The 16,514-nt window shown below is 37.5% G+C and overlaps 2 protein-coding genes across 3 annotated transcripts; both read right to left on the bottom strand.

Moving 5' to 3' along the window:
• Nucleotides 1–125: 125 nt before the first annotated feature.
• LOC131794819 (replication factor C subunit 3) lies at nucleotides 126–5,330 on the bottom strand. The gene is made up of 9 exons (XM_059112383.2): nucleotides 5,165–5,330; nucleotides 4,661–4,798; nucleotides 4,325–4,392; nucleotides 3,143–3,240; nucleotides 2,362–2,543; nucleotides 1,661–1,797; nucleotides 1,199–1,297; nucleotides 822–891; nucleotides 126–404 (listed from the first exon to the last, which is right to left on the bottom strand). Exons 1-9 carry the CDS (start codon nucleotides 5,249–5,251, stop codon nucleotides 216–218), a joined length of 1,068 nt encoding a protein of 355 aa, XP_058968366.2. The 5' UTR covers nucleotides 5,252–5,330; the 3' UTR covers nucleotides 126–215.
• Nucleotides 5,331–6,345: 1,015 nt separating this feature from the next.
• On the bottom strand, nucleotides 6,346–16,256 carry LOC131794833 (QRFP-like peptide receptor). Of its 2 annotated transcripts, none has more exons than XM_066161342.1 (2): nucleotides 16,160–16,256; nucleotides 6,346–8,417 (listed from the first exon to the last, which is right to left on the bottom strand). In XM_066161342.1, exon 2 carries the CDS (start codon nucleotides 8,284–8,286, stop codon nucleotides 7,048–7,050), a length of 1,239 nt encoding a protein of 412 aa, XP_066017439.1. In that variant the 5' UTR covers nucleotides 8,287–8,417; nucleotides 16,160–16,256; the 3' UTR covers nucleotides 6,346–7,047. The 2 variants fall into 2 exon arrangements, with proteins under 2 accessions (XP_066017439.1, XP_058968382.1); XM_059112399.2 differs by lacking the exon at nucleotides 16,160–16,256 and adding an exon at nucleotides 13,367–13,444.
• Nucleotides 16,257–16,514: the final 258 nt, after the last annotated feature.

Below are 16,514 nucleotides of genomic sequence, written 5' to 3'. Positions count from 1 at the left end.
GTTGTTGCTAATAAACAAAGAGACATGTTGTTGCATGCCGGATTCTAAACAAAGTCCAAACTCGAGGGGGGAGGGGGTGGAAGAGGAGTAGGGGGAGACAGAGGAAGCAACTAGTTTAGCACAAATATACATCATTTATTGATGCTTATTTCCTAAAGTTTACAAGATTTTTTTCATTTTTAAGTGTTAATTCCAACGCAACAATGGCCCTAATCCTAAAACAAATCTGCCATTCCTTCCTCCAAGAAGCGTTTGTAAATACTCATAAACTTTGCCACAAAAGCCTCTAAGTGGTAAATGGCCTTATTTCCCTGATGAATACGGTGTTCATAGTGGGCAGCCATTTCTGTTACTTCTGCTTTTAAACTGCCATCACAGTTGGTCACTAATTCTTTGATCAGACCCTACAAAACCACAGGATAGCTCAGTCAGTGTGTCTACATAAAAGATTAGGTTTTTTAGCTTACTTGTGGTGTGACTGGTCAAACACAAACTTTCAAAGCATAGGAGCTATTTATGTAACCTTCATTTTATCACAGCCAATTTTTCAACAATTTTGACAGCAAGAAAAAAGTTTTATTGAAAAAAGTTTTAATTGTTTCCCTCTTAGTTTTCTCTCTTAGCTTTTAGTTGTATATAGTTTATAAATAATATTGAAATTGTAAGATAGCATATTTTTATTTCATTTTAGCTTTTTTTTCTCGAAGATATTAGCTCTACAGCTACACTGAATTTCGAGCTTAAATAAAGTATATGTATGTATGTATGGAAGAGGCGTGAGTCTGTCCCTTTTTTGACTACAATAATAATTATTCTCTTACCTTAAATATTACATCAGGAGGAATGCAGTGGGTCAAGAGTTCATAAAATCTACCTCTTATCTCTAGCAACCTGAATATACATGAACAAAAAATCAAAATTAAAAAACAACAAAATACAGATTAACCCTGTATCTATTACTGAGGTCAGTAACAAAGCCACATTTAGCATGGGTGAACATGTACATGCATTACTTTAGCTTGCTCTTACAGTAGCAGGGCATTGTGTGATAGGTACCATCAATATGTGCATGCACTCCTTTTTAAGTCAATCAATTGACTAGCATGTTTTTCTAACATCTTGCTTGGCATGATTACTTTAATTCAATGGCAGATATCCACCAAACAGGATTGAATTGCAATGCAAGTTGTAACCTGACCTTTTAGGTGTTTGTTGCTCAACAATTTGCTGTGCAGTGTCCCTCAAATACACCTCCCAGTCTGCCTCTTGAACAGGTTGATCAGGCGAGAAAGGGTACCTGCACATGCATGCAATGTAAAAAAGGTAAGATCAGGAATGCAATTGAGAAGTAATTGTATAGGAAAAAGGTGTGAGTGTTGCTACTCCCCCAAGTACAAAGGTTACCTCCCAAATTTAACCAAGTTGCCTAAGGGTTAGCTGGTGCTCACCTACACTCCTTGGCAGGGAGAGAGAGAGAGAGACACTGTGACTGTCTTGTTCAAGAACATAACACTCTGATCCCAACCAAAACTTGAACCTAGACCATTCAACCCATAGTCTAGTACTTCTGAGGGTAACCTCCACATAATTGCACTAATTATGCTTTGTTAGTCATTATTTTTAGGCTGTACACTGTACAGTCTAACTGTGAAGCTCTTACTGTTGAACTCTGCAAGCTTCACACATCAGCAGCGCCCTCCGTAGATTCCTATTTGACTTCTCAGCGATTCTCTTAGAAAGCTCTGCTGGAATAGTCAAGCCCTCCTTTTTGCAAACATTGTGAAGTATTTGACAAATCTGTAAATAAATTCAATCAGAAAAATTATCATTCCAGTAAATCAGAATCTGTTTGCTGGTGTGGAGGGTTGCACATTCAGAAATAATGTAAACTTATCCTGTACACAAAACTGATAAATTTACACAGTTTACATACACATCTCTTCAATTATCAACATGTTTTATGGAACTAAATTAACATTTCACAAACTTTGCATAAATACAAAACACTTAACAGTTCCACTGGGCTATGTGAAATAACCCTCTATGAAACACCAAGGTACAAGTTCTACTTTAACACAAGGAAAGGGAGAGTCACCTCTCTCTGTTAAGGAACATTTGGGAAATATCAATAAAGAAATTCACTTCACTCAGTAATGCTGTAGTTTGTCATGAACAAATATTTTACAAGTTTTGTTTTGCAGAGAAAAATGAGACATGATCTTAACTATTTTGATAATCATTTAGGAAATTTCCTGAATTCTACAATCTTTCAAAATATTTCTCTGCCAAATTGCAAAATGAAAATCTTTCATCATGTATAGCCATTTTTTGGTGAAGTTTTGTCAATCATTCATAACAAACCTCATCTACTGATGGAGCAGCCACCCTGACTCCCAAACAACGACTGCGAATTGCAGGAATGACTTTGCTTGTTGAGTTACAACAAAGAACCAGTCTGCATGTTGCTGTGTACTTTTCCATGGTTCGGCGTAGAGAATGCTGTGCATCCTTAGTGAGTCTGTCTACTTCTGTTAAGACTACCACTGAAAATAAAATAAGACACTAACCTGTAAGAATTCATCTATCATGTTGTTTTATTGTATGAAAGTTAGATGAGCATGATATTTGCCATACACACCCACAGAACTGGTAATTCAGTATTCTTTTAGAAGCTACCTCATGGAGACCTTAAGTTATAAAACAGTCCCCAGAGAGAAAATTGTGATTACTTTGCACAATGTTACATAATGTGATGAACTCAGAGATACAAAGAAGCACATTATTATCAAAATTAACAAAATTATATAAATAATGTTTCATGAAAATGTTAATCTTACTTCAACTTTAAAAGTACAATACCATATAACCCAAAACACAAGTTACCAAACTAAGGACTTTTTACTGTAAATTCAGACACCAATTTTTTTTTCACCCTTGGCAACCAAAACATCAGCAGCTTTGGCCACTGAGCACAATTATATATTGTATAAATTTGTACTCTTACAATAGTATCTCACAAGACATACAAAATATGTACTTTGTATCACAATGAAACTAGATATGGTGCTCTCAGTAAAATAGAGTCTGTAATAAGCACTAAAATTAAACATAGTATGGTGAGGTAAATCATGGTTAATGCTACCTTTAAATTCCTTTTGTGTTGTTGAATCTAACTGGTGTGACTGTGCAACAGTCTTGATAAGTTCTTGGACTACAACGCGATCATAAATCCCAGCATCACTGTACACAAAATAATCAACAACAAAAATATCAACATACATTTCATTTCTTCTAGGAATAAAGGAAGAAAAAAACAACTAAGCATCCAGGGGCTTTTGAAAACAGTCTTTCAGCAGTCATGGGGAGATGTAGTAGTCTAATGGTTTGTGCGGTGGACTCTGGTACAAGTACAAATGGGTACTGTTGAAATCAGGGAAGCCTGATGAAATGCTGGGGGGTATCCTTGCAGTGGACAAACATCCCATCCTAGGGGCAATAGGAATAGTCATAGTTGCTCTGTGTCATGGAAACCAAGATAAGCTCCAGCCACACGGGCCACTTAGCTCAAGTACAGACTTAATAGTGTTGCACACTAGTAAACTGTGCCCTTAATGAGGTTAAGGGAAAGGAAGAGAGGAAAACAGAAAAGCTCCAAGTTAAACAAACATGCTCATGGTAAAATGACTCTGTTCTCATGACTGAGAACAGGTCCATAAATACACTAGTGCAAACCCTCTCTTTTCTTATGTCGAATTGCACATAAACAGAGCAAGATACCGAAAAAATACATGGAAAAATTCATAAGCATACAGTATTACACCAGTTTACCTAAATAATGATAATGATAATATCAAAATGATAAAGGATTTCAATGACATCACAACAATTGGCTCATGGTACCTCACAACACTGACTGAGGGAGACTGGCTTGACTGCATTCAGAAGTTTACAATTTTTGAAGGAACTTTTTACTGATACATGAATTCCCATTTTCAGAATTAAGGCCAAACCACAATACTGGGAGATACCTTCCCTTCTCTTTGCCATAAGTATGTAGGTTCTTTAATGTGCCCTGCTAACCAGTACAGAGAATATGCAGGAGACAGGGCCTATGGTTTATCATCCTTATGCAAGACGACTAGAATGTCTAACCATTTTCAGATGTCTTAACAAAGGCAGCACATTCTCAGTTAGTTTTAAGACCCTAAGTGTCGTTCTGGTCTGGGGCTTGAACTGTCACCCTGCAGCAAGGTAGTTTGGTGCTCTACAACAAGAGCTAACCAGGCAGCAGTGCATAAAGCATCTTTTGGAAATTACATGTTACCTTGGATTTATTTCTAAGTGATAAGCACTGCCAATAGTTGACATCTCAATCTTCCTGTTTGATGGGGTCTATTTTGAAATAAGATAACAGTAATCACAAATTGAATAAAGATTGGTTAATTGTTTGAGTATCTCCCTTGAAAAGCCACCTTTTATTGATATTTTCAGTTTCTCTAATTCATTCTTTGGAATTTCCAGTAATGTAGTGAGTGCAGTTTTCATAAAAGTACATGTACAGTTAAGGTATCTACTGTGAGCAATAGTTTTTTTTTGGCCAATGATCCTTTCTATCAAGCTGGTGATAATGTTTGAAATATACATATCATCTAAGACTTACTGTGAAACTCTGTTTTTCAATCCTCAATTTCTCCACACCAGGACCATAGAGCTCTCTCAGGATGCACATGATTCGAGTCTTCTTCCCAGCCCCTGATGGGCCATAAACTAATAGATGTGGAAAGTCTCCACAGTGCACCTTCAGATAATAGTATTTCTATTAACAATATACTGCATGTGATATTTTACAACAAGTCACAAAGGGAAAGTATCTGCTTGCGTTGGGGGTAGATATGGAAGGAGAGAGTATCAATGTTACAAAAAGTTATGTTCCTCGAAATTCGCTGGCCGCCATACTTTAACCCTACATGCAATTGGATTAGGTTTATACGTTGCAAAACAGGAGAGAACCAAGCGAGGATGAATCCAAGCGCTTGAGATTAGTCGCTTTTTAGCGTTATAGACATTTGAGAGAATATTCAGCGTCAACGAGCGAGGAATAAAGTACTTCTGAACGTCCAAACTACAGCCCGAATTATTTCGTACATAAACAAACTAAGCATACCAGTTTTTTTAAATGTGCCGCAAGATCCTTATGGTAGTCTAGCTTGGATAAGGAAGTCGGACGATATTTATCCACCCATAAGCTCATTCTGTCGATCGAAATTCTGTACAAATAACCAACATTCGTGTAGTCAACTTGTAATGGCGGTCGACCTTCGCGCGCTCTTTGCCGCCAAACGGAAGAAGTGAGCCCGCGATAACGTTTGTCAGGTTATTTTTCACAAACTACAGTCGTTAATGTTTGCACGAAATGCCATAGCTTATCTACTGGCAAAAGCAAATTTGGGGCCGACCTCCGTAACGATTCAAACTTTAGACTTCTCGTGGTCGAAATTCGAACGCTTTACCAGCTCAGTGTTGCAAGGAGCTAGTAAATTGTTGATCGTATTCCATACCAACCAGCTTATTCTGTTAGCATCTTGAATGTGTGTTACTGAACAGATAGCACACACGTACAGATACTGTTGTGGCTCGGTTTTGCATCAGTCGTTTATTTCAACAACAAATCAGTTTCATGGTTGTGGCTCATCTCTGAATCATGTGTATTTCAACAAGGAGGCAGTTTTACAACTGTAGCAAATTAGTACATCATGAGTTTTCCAGCAAGGAAGTAGTTTCTATAAAAGTCAGAAAAAGGTTTGCATCGTGAGACTTAATAAAATCAACACGCTATCGACCATTAGTAGGCCGAGCTCTTCATCTGTGTCAAGATACTGCTGAAATAGAGGAATCTTATGGTGGAAGAAAGGGCGCATATGAGGGAAATACAAATCTTTCTGACAAAATAAGGCCTATTTCACGGAAAGGTAACAGGATTGCACTTATGTCGCAAGTACGTCCCCCCCTCCCTTTCTAGAACGGAGGTTTTACGACAGTCCAATCTCATCGGTAAATGAAAACGCTGAAAAAGAAACCTCCAATCTCTGGTAAACGGAAAGCACAGTAAGGGGTTATAACTCACTGATAAAGTTCCATATCTCGCCAAAATCTTGCTGTCAACCTGGCCGTCTGAAGAATATCTGGAAAACTGACAAGGAATAGCTAGGCAGATTTTCGATGCCTTCCTAAGAGGGTAAGAAAAATGACGGACAAAGTAAAGTGTCCAAGAAAATCTTCGAAAAATAAAAAGGAATTAAAAATATCCATGACAAACGTTCTTCGGTTTTTTAATATCTTATTTTTATTATTCTTGTAAATAATTCTAAGGCTTTGTTTTGAACGTAATTTCAAACCACGCTTTGTATATACAATGATAAATTTAATCCTACGCATGTATCAAGAAAGGTTTTTGTTCCAAAAACTTACTTCTTATTTTTCGGAAAGCTTATAGAGCTTGAAGAATTAGATATTCAAACCCAAGCGATTAATTTATTTACGATCTGTCAGGTCAGTTAACCCTCTCACCCGCAAGATCTGAATATCAACTATCCCTACTGTTTTTGATACATCCGCTGTAATCTTATCTCCGAGAGTTTGGTGTAAAATCAAACAGTATCCTCTTGTAGATAGTTTTCTTTCTCCTCGTCACATTTACAGAGAAATTTCCGTTAGGTCACTCCTGGGAATGAAAAGGTTAAGCAAGAGGAAAATAAAGCGCAAATGATATCGATGTGATCTGTTACAAATGTTACATTAGTTTTAGTTTCCCTCGGCTTGAGTCGTTTCTTTATGACATGCGAACTGAAAACCACAAAATATTACTTTGGTAACTGAGAGAGAAAAAATCCAAAGTGGTAAAACAAAAGCAAACAGGAGCTAGTACTGTAAAAACTCGGAGAGGGGTTATCACGGTTTGTTTAATATACTTAAAAATCCTAAGCTATGTTTTTAAAGATGCACAACCATCTGAGTAATTTGTTTAAAAATAAGAGTTCGTCAGTCGGATTAGACATTGACAGGTTTCGTAACTGTGCCTTGTTTTCTCGACAAAGCATTCCTTGTGGTTCCTGGCATGGTAGCCGTACTGTAACGGCGTTTTTCGGCGATGGTAACTGCACTTAGACGGCGTTTTTCGCTAATGGCAGCGGTGCTAAATCGACGGTCGATCATCAGCGATCTGTTAGATCTTGTTAACCACGTGATATTAGACGAGCTTCGGCGGCGACTGTAAGTCCTGCTAAAACCCATATCATCCGGGATAATAGCGGAGCATGTCCAAGCCGCTTTGAATCCCTCTCGATATTTTCGATGAAATAACGCGTACAAATATGGGTTTATGGCCGAATTTGCATGTCCTAAGAACAGGGAAGTGAAATAAAAGCTCAGAGAGGAGTCAAAACAGGGTATTTTATCATAGGCGAAGAAAACTATAAACAGGTACACGTGAAGAGGCAGCCAACATACGCAGAACAGAGTTATCACTGTTATAAGCATTTTGACGACTTTTTTCCTCAATGTGCGCGTTCTGATTTCGTCTCCGCTTGAACGAAAACCCGGAATTTGCCTTTTCCATAGTTTAGAGACAATGAATGAGTACATGAAGAGCATTGTAAGTAACGGAAAGGCGTACAATGTCACGAAGAGTATTAAGGTGTAGTCCTTTGCCGCAGTTTGGGGGTTAAAAGCGGGGGCCCAATCTTCGATACACATCTCGTACCCATCTGCAACAACTACAACTCTTTGCGCGTACAGAAATGGAGCCATTACTGCCAGAGAAATCACCCACGTGACACCGAGCATTAATCTGGCCGCAAAGAACGATGGCCGTCTTTTAAATGGGAAGATGATGGCCCAGAAACGATCGAAGGAAATCGCCAGCAGAGTCAAAATAGAACTTGCTACGGAAACACTCTGGAAAAAGACCACAATCTTACAAATGGCCTCTCCGAAAATCCACTTTTGTCCGAGATAAAGCTGAGTTATCATGTTTGGCATTCCAAGGAACGTGATTAAAAGATCACTGGCGGCCAGGTTTCCGATGAAGAGATTGGTGACGCTTCGCATACTGTTGTTTCTCCACACTGTAAATATTACTATTGAGTTTCCAACTAGCGAGAGTAAAATAATAACACAGTAAGCCAGTGTCTTTATGGTTTGAGTTGCCGTTGTTTCGTAATGTACAGGGCAAGCGCCAGGATTAGCTGTTTCATTCAAGGTGGAGTTGAGACTCCCATCAGCACCCATGGTGTGTTATCGATAACTGTTTCCAAATGTTTATCGATAATCTGTTAAAGATAGTCCTCCGATGAGAACACAGTCTGTGCTGTGCAGTTAAGCTCTTCGTCTCCACTAATTAATCCAGATCAGCAACCGTTCTGCGAAAATGAGGAGGAAAGATAAGTTACGTTCATCTTTATTGTATTTTACTTAGCAACTGATCTACTTCTCAGTGTCCACTGAATTGACTGAAATTAAAAACCTTCATTCTTCATTCTTCATTCTCACCACTTGCTTCACCGATAACTAGCCTTCAAAGAAGATAGACCCGTTGATACTGTGTCTAATTAACAAATTTTTATTCTCTTTTAACAGAAAATTAATAATGGAACACAGCTGTATTCATTAAAAATCATTTTAGTTCGACAACTTTGATCAGTTGATTAAGAAAGCAAATTGCTGCGGTAGCTTTTTACTTTCGCGCAAACTTACACTATGTTTGCTCAAATCATATTGATGTTGGATAGAATTGGAATTATCCAATATCTTCAGCTCAATCTACAAAGTGCCGGTCAGACTTTTCGTAAGCAAGTGCTGTAATTAAGCTGCCAGAACCAATACTTCTATCAATTGAATTTTCCGAAACGTAGATCACAAAGTAAACGTTGAGCGTCGCACAAAGTTTCAATTCGTCATACCATAAACTAAATCGGATTTATTGAATTATAGTGTTTTTCCGACTTTCAGAACTACAAAGTCGTTGGATATTCAGTTGCTGCTTGCAAATTTTTGTATTCTAAGGCGGCCCTAACTCCCAGGTGCAATTATACGTGACATATCTTCAGCACTGGCGCAAAACGTTATCTGCAAAAGAAGAAGTAATGCAGCTAAAAGCTGGGAGATGATTTAACAATATAGTTTGTCGTTTCAGGCGCTCTTGTGTTGTTTTTTCAAACAGAATTAATTAGGTGAGATTTTTGTTTTTCGATGAAGAGGGTACGGAGAGGCTGATGCATGAATAACAACTAAAAAGGGAAATAAAAACGGCTACACCAGGATTACGTTGTATCCCTGTTCCTTTCAAAAATTACCCTCTCTTTCTCTCTCTCTCTCTCTCTCTCTCTCTCTCTCTCTCAAAAACGGAAAAAATGAAGAGTAAAAAATCCGAGAAAATAGCTGATGCATGATCATGAGCACTGTACAAAAACAAATCAATGACATAAAAAAAGGTAATATGAGATTTTTATGAACAATTCGTATCGCAAACGGCAATAAAATCTTAAATTCATCGTTGAACTCGTATTTAGAAGCCGATCCTGCTTTACTAATATTATATCAGTATACATAAATGAAAAAATAATTTACCAAGTGTCTGATTCAATTATACGCACTACATGTATACAGTTCCATTCTTATGGCAATTTCCGTATTTAATGCCACTCACCCAGCCGAAGAAATACAAAAACGTCCCACAGTAGCTTTCCAATAGAGAAGTCGAAATGCCTTCATTCTACTATGCTGTTCTGCCAATTTAGAAATGGAGATTAATTCCTAATCCGGTCCTGATTAATTCAATGTTTTTCACGCCGAAACGGAACTCAATCAGCATGGGAAATCTGCTTTTACAAATAACGAGAAAAGAAGGGAGCGTGCTGCGAAGTTAATTTCTTTTTGTGAAAAAGTCGCTTGCAAATTTTTGCATGAACAACAGCAAGATGCCTAGTCTGAATAAAAAATGAGCGATCAATCGGCCTTTTTTATTTGCCTCCTTACACCCACGTATGTCGTCGTCTACAGCCAATTCAATTTTGTAGACCCCTAAAACACAAAATTTCCAAATACAAAAGTGCGTTGCTCCCATTGAAAGTAAATAGCCGGAGGAAAATGTTTTTTTAACTGCAAAGCCTCTGATGGTCGAAAAATATATCGTCGATTATTTAATAAGGAAAGACTTGAAATTTATTATGTTAGCTAATTCATTTCACTCATCTGCATAAAGAGTTGGCTCAAGTTATTGGCTATGAGGGAAACAAATTACAGACACTTAATGGCTGCCCTGAAGGAGGTCAAAGTGATCTACAGAATTTTAGGTAAATGAAGTTAAAAATTTAAATTTTGCACTAATAAACGATAAAATTAACGATAACTCGATAATTTTCATTTCTACTCCCACTATAAGGTGGCAAAAAATATATTAAAAGTCACGTCGAAAACTAACTTCAGAAAAAACTAGTAGGCTCTACAACGAAAACAAAAATTTGAAATCCCCTCACTGCAAAGCAAAATAAAATCCCACGTAAGCTTTTCGAACGATGAAAATTATCCTAAAGGCGTTTTGGGGGTTTTCGTGACTCTATCCTAGAAGAACCCTAAGCGTGTCTTTAGCCCAAATTTACCTTTGTTTTAATTGATCAGCAATGTGCTGTGAGAATCAGCTAAGATGACTCTACCTCAAACTGACAAATATTAATGTTTTTCTCGGTCAACCATCTCTTCCCATCTCGCTTAAGTCTTTTTATAAGCTTTCACCATATCGAGCAAATAATGAATGTTTGTATTTCTTGTTCAAATATCCTCACACCTTTTTCGCCGCGACTTAAGTGAAAAAATGAGAAAAAGTGTCAATGTAGAATCGGATCAGATATGATTCCCCAACAAACAGCAATGCAACGGAATCCACCTAAATCCAACAAGCTTTTAAATAGTTGGTAAAAAAATCAGTCGAAGAGATAAGAATCGACCAATATTTGAATTAAAACTTCACTGAGAAAGTCTAACACGAGAGTAAAATGGAGGTGCGAGATTTAGGAATTCATACATATATATACTGTTATTATTTGTGGAATTTTGTTGAATTTTATGGCGTTTCATTTTATAAACATTAATTGTTACGTTAGAAGTATTCTGTTTTTCCCTGGAAATTAAAATCAATTCTGAAAAAACCTTGTTGGATGAATCAATAAAGTTTGTACATGTATTATTTGCGCTTTGTCGGGTTTCATGCTCACAATATATTTCTCGTACGTATTATTTATCTTCACCTTTACAATAGCGAATGCGTTTGACAGACTATTCAAATTTTTGGCCAAAATATTGAATTAACGAAATGTTATTTCAGACACAGCTTTTACACTCTGTTACTGAATGATTTGTGAAGACTGAGGCGTTTGTCTACGATAACACTTTGACTCGCTCTGCCTAGTACAGAGTTGATATGTCTATAAGATATTTGTTTGTTTTCAATCACACGTTGATAATACCCAGCGCGATCCAAATGTACTGTCATTTGGTGCGCGTGATAGACTGATAAAAGCAGCAACAACTTCAGACTTCAAGTTCAAGTTGCGGTGGATGACTAGTTTTCAAGATTTATCATTTTTTAACAGATAATTAATCCTTAAGCCTTTAAATATGTTTAATTTGCGTACACAGCCTGTAAATTACTTTAACCGGTGAGTGTTTCTTATCTGATGCGGCTGATTATGCTCAGAATTCAAGCGTTTGCACCACATCGATAAAAATTCGCGTTACACTGAGGCAACATTTAAAGGGAACAAGGGGAGGATGATATCCTCTTTTGAGGTGAGTTATCATAGGCCAATCTTTCACTGTTTGTTTGCGTGGAGAGAGCATTGGAACTCCTGATAAAACAAATTGCCATTTTTCATCAGGGATCATATCTCTCATTTAAACGTTCATATTAATTCTGTTCAGCGTTCTTAACTGCTGGAACTATTTGAAGACAAGCTGGCGCCTTTTTCTGTCATTAAAATTTTTTTCTTATCACCATTTAATAATCCAGTTGTTTTACACGATCTTAGTTATCAGATTTTTATTAATTATTTTTGGTGCTAAAGCGCTAATTGCAAAGTATCATGACAGATCTTTAAGTCATGTTCCACGCTAACAGTTCCGTGCAGGCTCTGTTTATGAGAGGAACAAGAAACCTATTACATATTCAAACCATTCTCTTCGAAACATTCGAGGAAGGACTTAAGAAATCCCGACTTCAGTTAAATGTACAAATCGACTTAGTTGTAAACTTGATGGCACGCAGAAACAATACCAGTTTTTAACAGATGCTGAGAACGAAAAACATTAAAGAGGCAAAGAGGACTTTAATTGATACCAAATTTTCGAATAAAAAGGAATGCATTCAGAAGATATGTTTCAAAGATACTTGCTATAGTTTAAGTTTTAGATATAATAAGCAAAGGTTAATCAAATGAAATAAAAGTCCCATAGATTCGACTGCGTGTTTTGCTTGGTTTTCGTAATTAGTGATGAGTTTTTCAGCAAAACTGTTGTCCAAATTCATTGAAGTTTTTGGCATCCAGATGTATATCCCACTGAGATCTAATTGGAGTTCTCTTGCCTCTGGCTAAAAGCAAGCGATACATCTCAATTATCAACTATTCCAATTTTGTCCGGCCATAGCCGGCTTACTCGGAGCACTGCTATAAATCTTGTAACCACGTCCTACAAAACTAAGACTGCGTATAATTGGCCTCCTTTACTTCGGTAAACTGTTTCAGGCGCCAGTAAACATTGTGATACAATTAGTAACTAGTTGTTTTTAAGTAGCACATACAAACATGTACAGTTATTGTGACACCCAGTCGTTCGTCGGAATTGCAAAAGGGTTGTTCATCAGAACGAAACGTTTTGTCCATTGTGCGTGTCAGTGGGTTCCCGCTGATTTGTGCGCGTGATAATTTTGAAACAATTTACAAAATGCCGGGAAAGAAGCACGCGTCTAATGAACCCCAGAAAATTTGTTTATGATAAATAAAGTTTATCCTGCTGGGTGTTTGACTAACTCTGTTTCCTGTTACATTTCAACACACAAATAAGTTTTTTCTATTGCCCGAAATTTACGTTAGTTTGGTTTGGAAGAAGCAACTCGCGTGCCCTTCGAAGGCAGCTGCTAACAGATAATTGAGTGTTAAGGCCTGTTGGACAAGATAACTCAGTGGTAGAACACGGCTTTTGAATCAACCCACTGCGCGAGCATAGACTGATAATAAGCTTACTAAACAAATATCCGACAATGTGGTCAAACCTCTCAAGCTGATTTAGAAGCTGTTTCCTTGTGAACTAAACTTACCACTTGAATCTAAGCAGAGAGGCTTTCATAGAAAACTGCAAGCACACCTTTCTACTGCACTTAATTGATCTGGCTCATCTGGTACTGAGGCGTGCGGCGAAAAGTTGATAAATGAGCTCTAGTACCAGTCCCAATGACCTTAGCCTACGGTGTTTGAAGGGCGATAATAACGAATTCCTATGCCGACCATTTAATTTCACTTCAAAGAATAGCCGCTCCTCTTTCATGTAAGTGTGTAACCCTAGTTTATCAGGGTCAGTGTAAATTATGTCCAAGTACCCAGCCTGAGAACGGGGTCAGAGGGGGGAGGAGGGGGGGTGACAGGGGTATATAACATCAGGTAATTTAGTGTTAACAACTGAGTTGAAAACGTAAATTAACCACCGTAAAAGGTAAAAAAGCTGAGCGTTAGCCCTTCGTCAGAGTATATAACATCAACCTACTATGCGGGGATGGACCAACGGAATGGTGAACCTTTTTCGTTTAGCTACAGGAACGAAAAGTTGCGAAGAAGAAATACAGGTGAACCTCTTCCCTTTACTACTTGGGTTGCCTGTTTCTGTATCATTGGCGAAATATCTGATGCAAGGACATGTCTGTCTGTGTGTGCACCGGTTTTCAACGTAGGTTTAAAGAAGTGGTATCATATTCGAAGAAGATATTAAAAAGCATTTTGTATTTTGTCAACTACTTATAAATAGAAGACAAAAAAAAGTAAAGAAAAAAGAAGGAAGTCTTGAGCCGCGATATTGATCAATGTCTATCTTGACTTACTTGTCTCTTCCCTTCATCCCCTCCCCCTTCCCCTCTCCCCCTTCCCCTCTCCCCTCCCCCTTCCCCTCTCCCCCTTCCCCTCTCCCCTTCCCCTCTCCCCCTTCCCCTCTCCCCTTCCCCTCTCCCCCTTCCCCTCTCCCCCCCTCCTTCTTCACCTGCTGTTCGATAATGAATAAAAGTGAAGGCAGAAGTGTCTGTTACCATAAAAGGCAAACGTGATATTAGACAATTTTTAATTTTGACGCAATATGGCGTGCATCGACGACAAACATTTATTTCCTGTCTGCGAGACTATGGCAATCATTGTCCAAATTATTTATCTGAAAATGCATTCAAATTCACGGCTAAGCTGTCCTAGAAAAGAATCATTTGTTTTCTGACAGCGTAATTTTAGAAAACTAAATAATTACATAGATCATATCAGATTCAAAACAGATCAGTTAATACATATCGCCTTCGGGGTACAAGGAAAAAGTCACACACGTCGACCAGCCGAGTGTCTTGTGCACTCACGTAATTTCAATAATATACAATCTGGATTCTCAGGAATGTATGTTCGTTGCCTGTCACTCAACTGCCGTTTTCCAACCAGTAAAAAGAACAACTCCTCGCTCTGTTTCTTCTGTTTCGTTCTCAAGACAGATTCACGTATTGATTCTTAAAGAGGAAGTCTTGGAGATCTTTTTGGGGTTCACAATTTAACTACAAAAATTTCACGAGTAATTCTCCATTCTAGTTGTCATACATTTTCCTATAGACTGATTGAGAGAATTTGAACTATATCAGCTTGAAGACAAGCTCTAGCTGATAAGTTGTGTCCCTTCTTATCACTTGCATGCTGTTTAATGTACTGATACGGCAAGGAGAAATTACACTTGTATCCCTTGTATCCCTTCTGTAAGTTAAGATCGTCTAGGATTGAAGGAGTAAGGTTTGGAAGTCTTTCACCCTTTTTGCAACTTATGATCTGTGAAATAATAGCACTCCATGAAAGAAAATTTGAAATCTGAACTAGAGACATTTTCAATTGAGTTTCGAAAGACATCCGGAATTACTTTGCCTTTGCTTGGTCAAGAAAACTCGCGCTATTTTCTCACTTTTTTGACTAATCATGCAGACCCAAGACTAAAACCTTTGCCTTAAGTTGTTCGTTTATTTTTAGTGTGTTCTTATTCGCTCCTTTTGATATAATTCTTCCCTCTGATTAGTTGATTTGGAGTTTGGTTTTTGTTTTACCACCCTCGAAAAACCAAAATATTTCGGGAATATTTTTATGCCCTGAATGTCAATTCAGCGCAATGTCCGCCGTTTTTTATTCCATTTTAGCCCTGAGAATACAATGCTAAATCACGTGATCGTTCTCCATGTTGATGTTCTTCTTTTTACTCATCATATTTTTGTCTGAAATTTTTTCGAAATTGTCAGGATAAATTATTGTTTGGTCACTCAGGGTTAAAGCTTAACATAGATTTCTGATTTAAGGGGACTTGATAAAATTTAAGTCATTGAAGCGAGACATATTGACTGATGAGTACAACTGTTGGCTCCAATGAGCCACACTTCATTTTACTTATTATGATTAACATCTAAGGGCAAAAATATCTTAAAAAATCAAGCCTTATTATAAAAGTGTGTTTTTTCCCCTTTTTTTTTGAGGGAACAAATTTCAAATCCCTCTGACCGTCATCTTATCAGCTGGTGTACTAATAAGTGCTAGCATCAATATCATGGCAAACTCATTGCTATTGGAAAAAAAAAGAGAAAAAAACTAACTGACCGGAACGGTAAACTTTAGAAATAAATACTGCACTATATTAACAGTGCCATAAGCGAAAATCTCTATGTTTATGCGAACTCAATGTAAAAAATCATACGAAGGTTTAACAATGATAATAAAACAGAATGTAATTTGAAGTAGTCTACGTCTTAGTACACCCTTAATCACCGTCAACAAACACGTTTAAAAATGTCCTACATGTGAATCAGTTATTTTCATGACACAAGGCAGATTCTCCTTACCGATTTCTCAAATGGCCTTTACTGTGTTAAGCCGCTCAAGTTGATCTTCAAGTTAAAAGTGTTTTTTGTTCTTACGAAAAATTTTCCTCGTGTAAGCTGAATGATATAATGACATCAACCCGTGAAAGCCCCAAATAATCACTAGGAGTAGTCATGGCTGACATAAGAAGAGAAAATGTTTTTCTTTTTTCCGGTTTTCAATGGTGACGCAATACCGTACCAGAATTGATCCACCGGGGGCGTTTATCTATTATATTCCTTCATTTAATTTTTTTTGACGTTTTTGCATCATATTTTCGCAATCGAGGTATTGTTCGATCTTCAAAAATGATACCTCAAAAAAGAGATAAAATTA

This window comes from Pocillopora verrucosa, chromosome 14, assembly GCF_036669915.1.
Source record: "Pocillopora verrucosa isolate sample1 chromosome 14, ASM3666991v2, whole genome shotgun sequence".
In the NCBI taxonomy this organism is placed as follows: domain Eukaryota; kingdom Metazoa; phylum Cnidaria; class Anthozoa; order Scleractinia; family Pocilloporidae; genus Pocillopora; species Pocillopora verrucosa.
This window is presented reverse-complemented; position numbering and strand designations above follow the sequence as displayed.

Bases quoted from the DNA above. Each gene is read 5' to 3' on its own strand.
- LOC131794819 (XM_059112383.2), bottom strand. From the start codon at position 5,251: ATGAGCTTATGGGTGGATAAATATCGTCCGACTTCCTTATCCAAGCTA. The intron at 2,544-3,142 runs GTAGCATTAACC...TTTTATTTTCAG, and splicing joins AACACAAAAGGAATTTAAAG to TGGTAGTCTTAACAGAAGTA. The intron at 1,798-2,361 runs GTTTGTTATGAA...ATTTATTTACAG, and splicing joins CTGCTCCATCAGTAGATGAG to ATTTGTCAAATACTTCACAA.
- LOC131794833 (XM_066161342.1), bottom strand. From the start codon at position 8,286: ATGGGTGCTGATGGGAGTCTCAACTCCACCTTGAATGAAACAGCTAAT.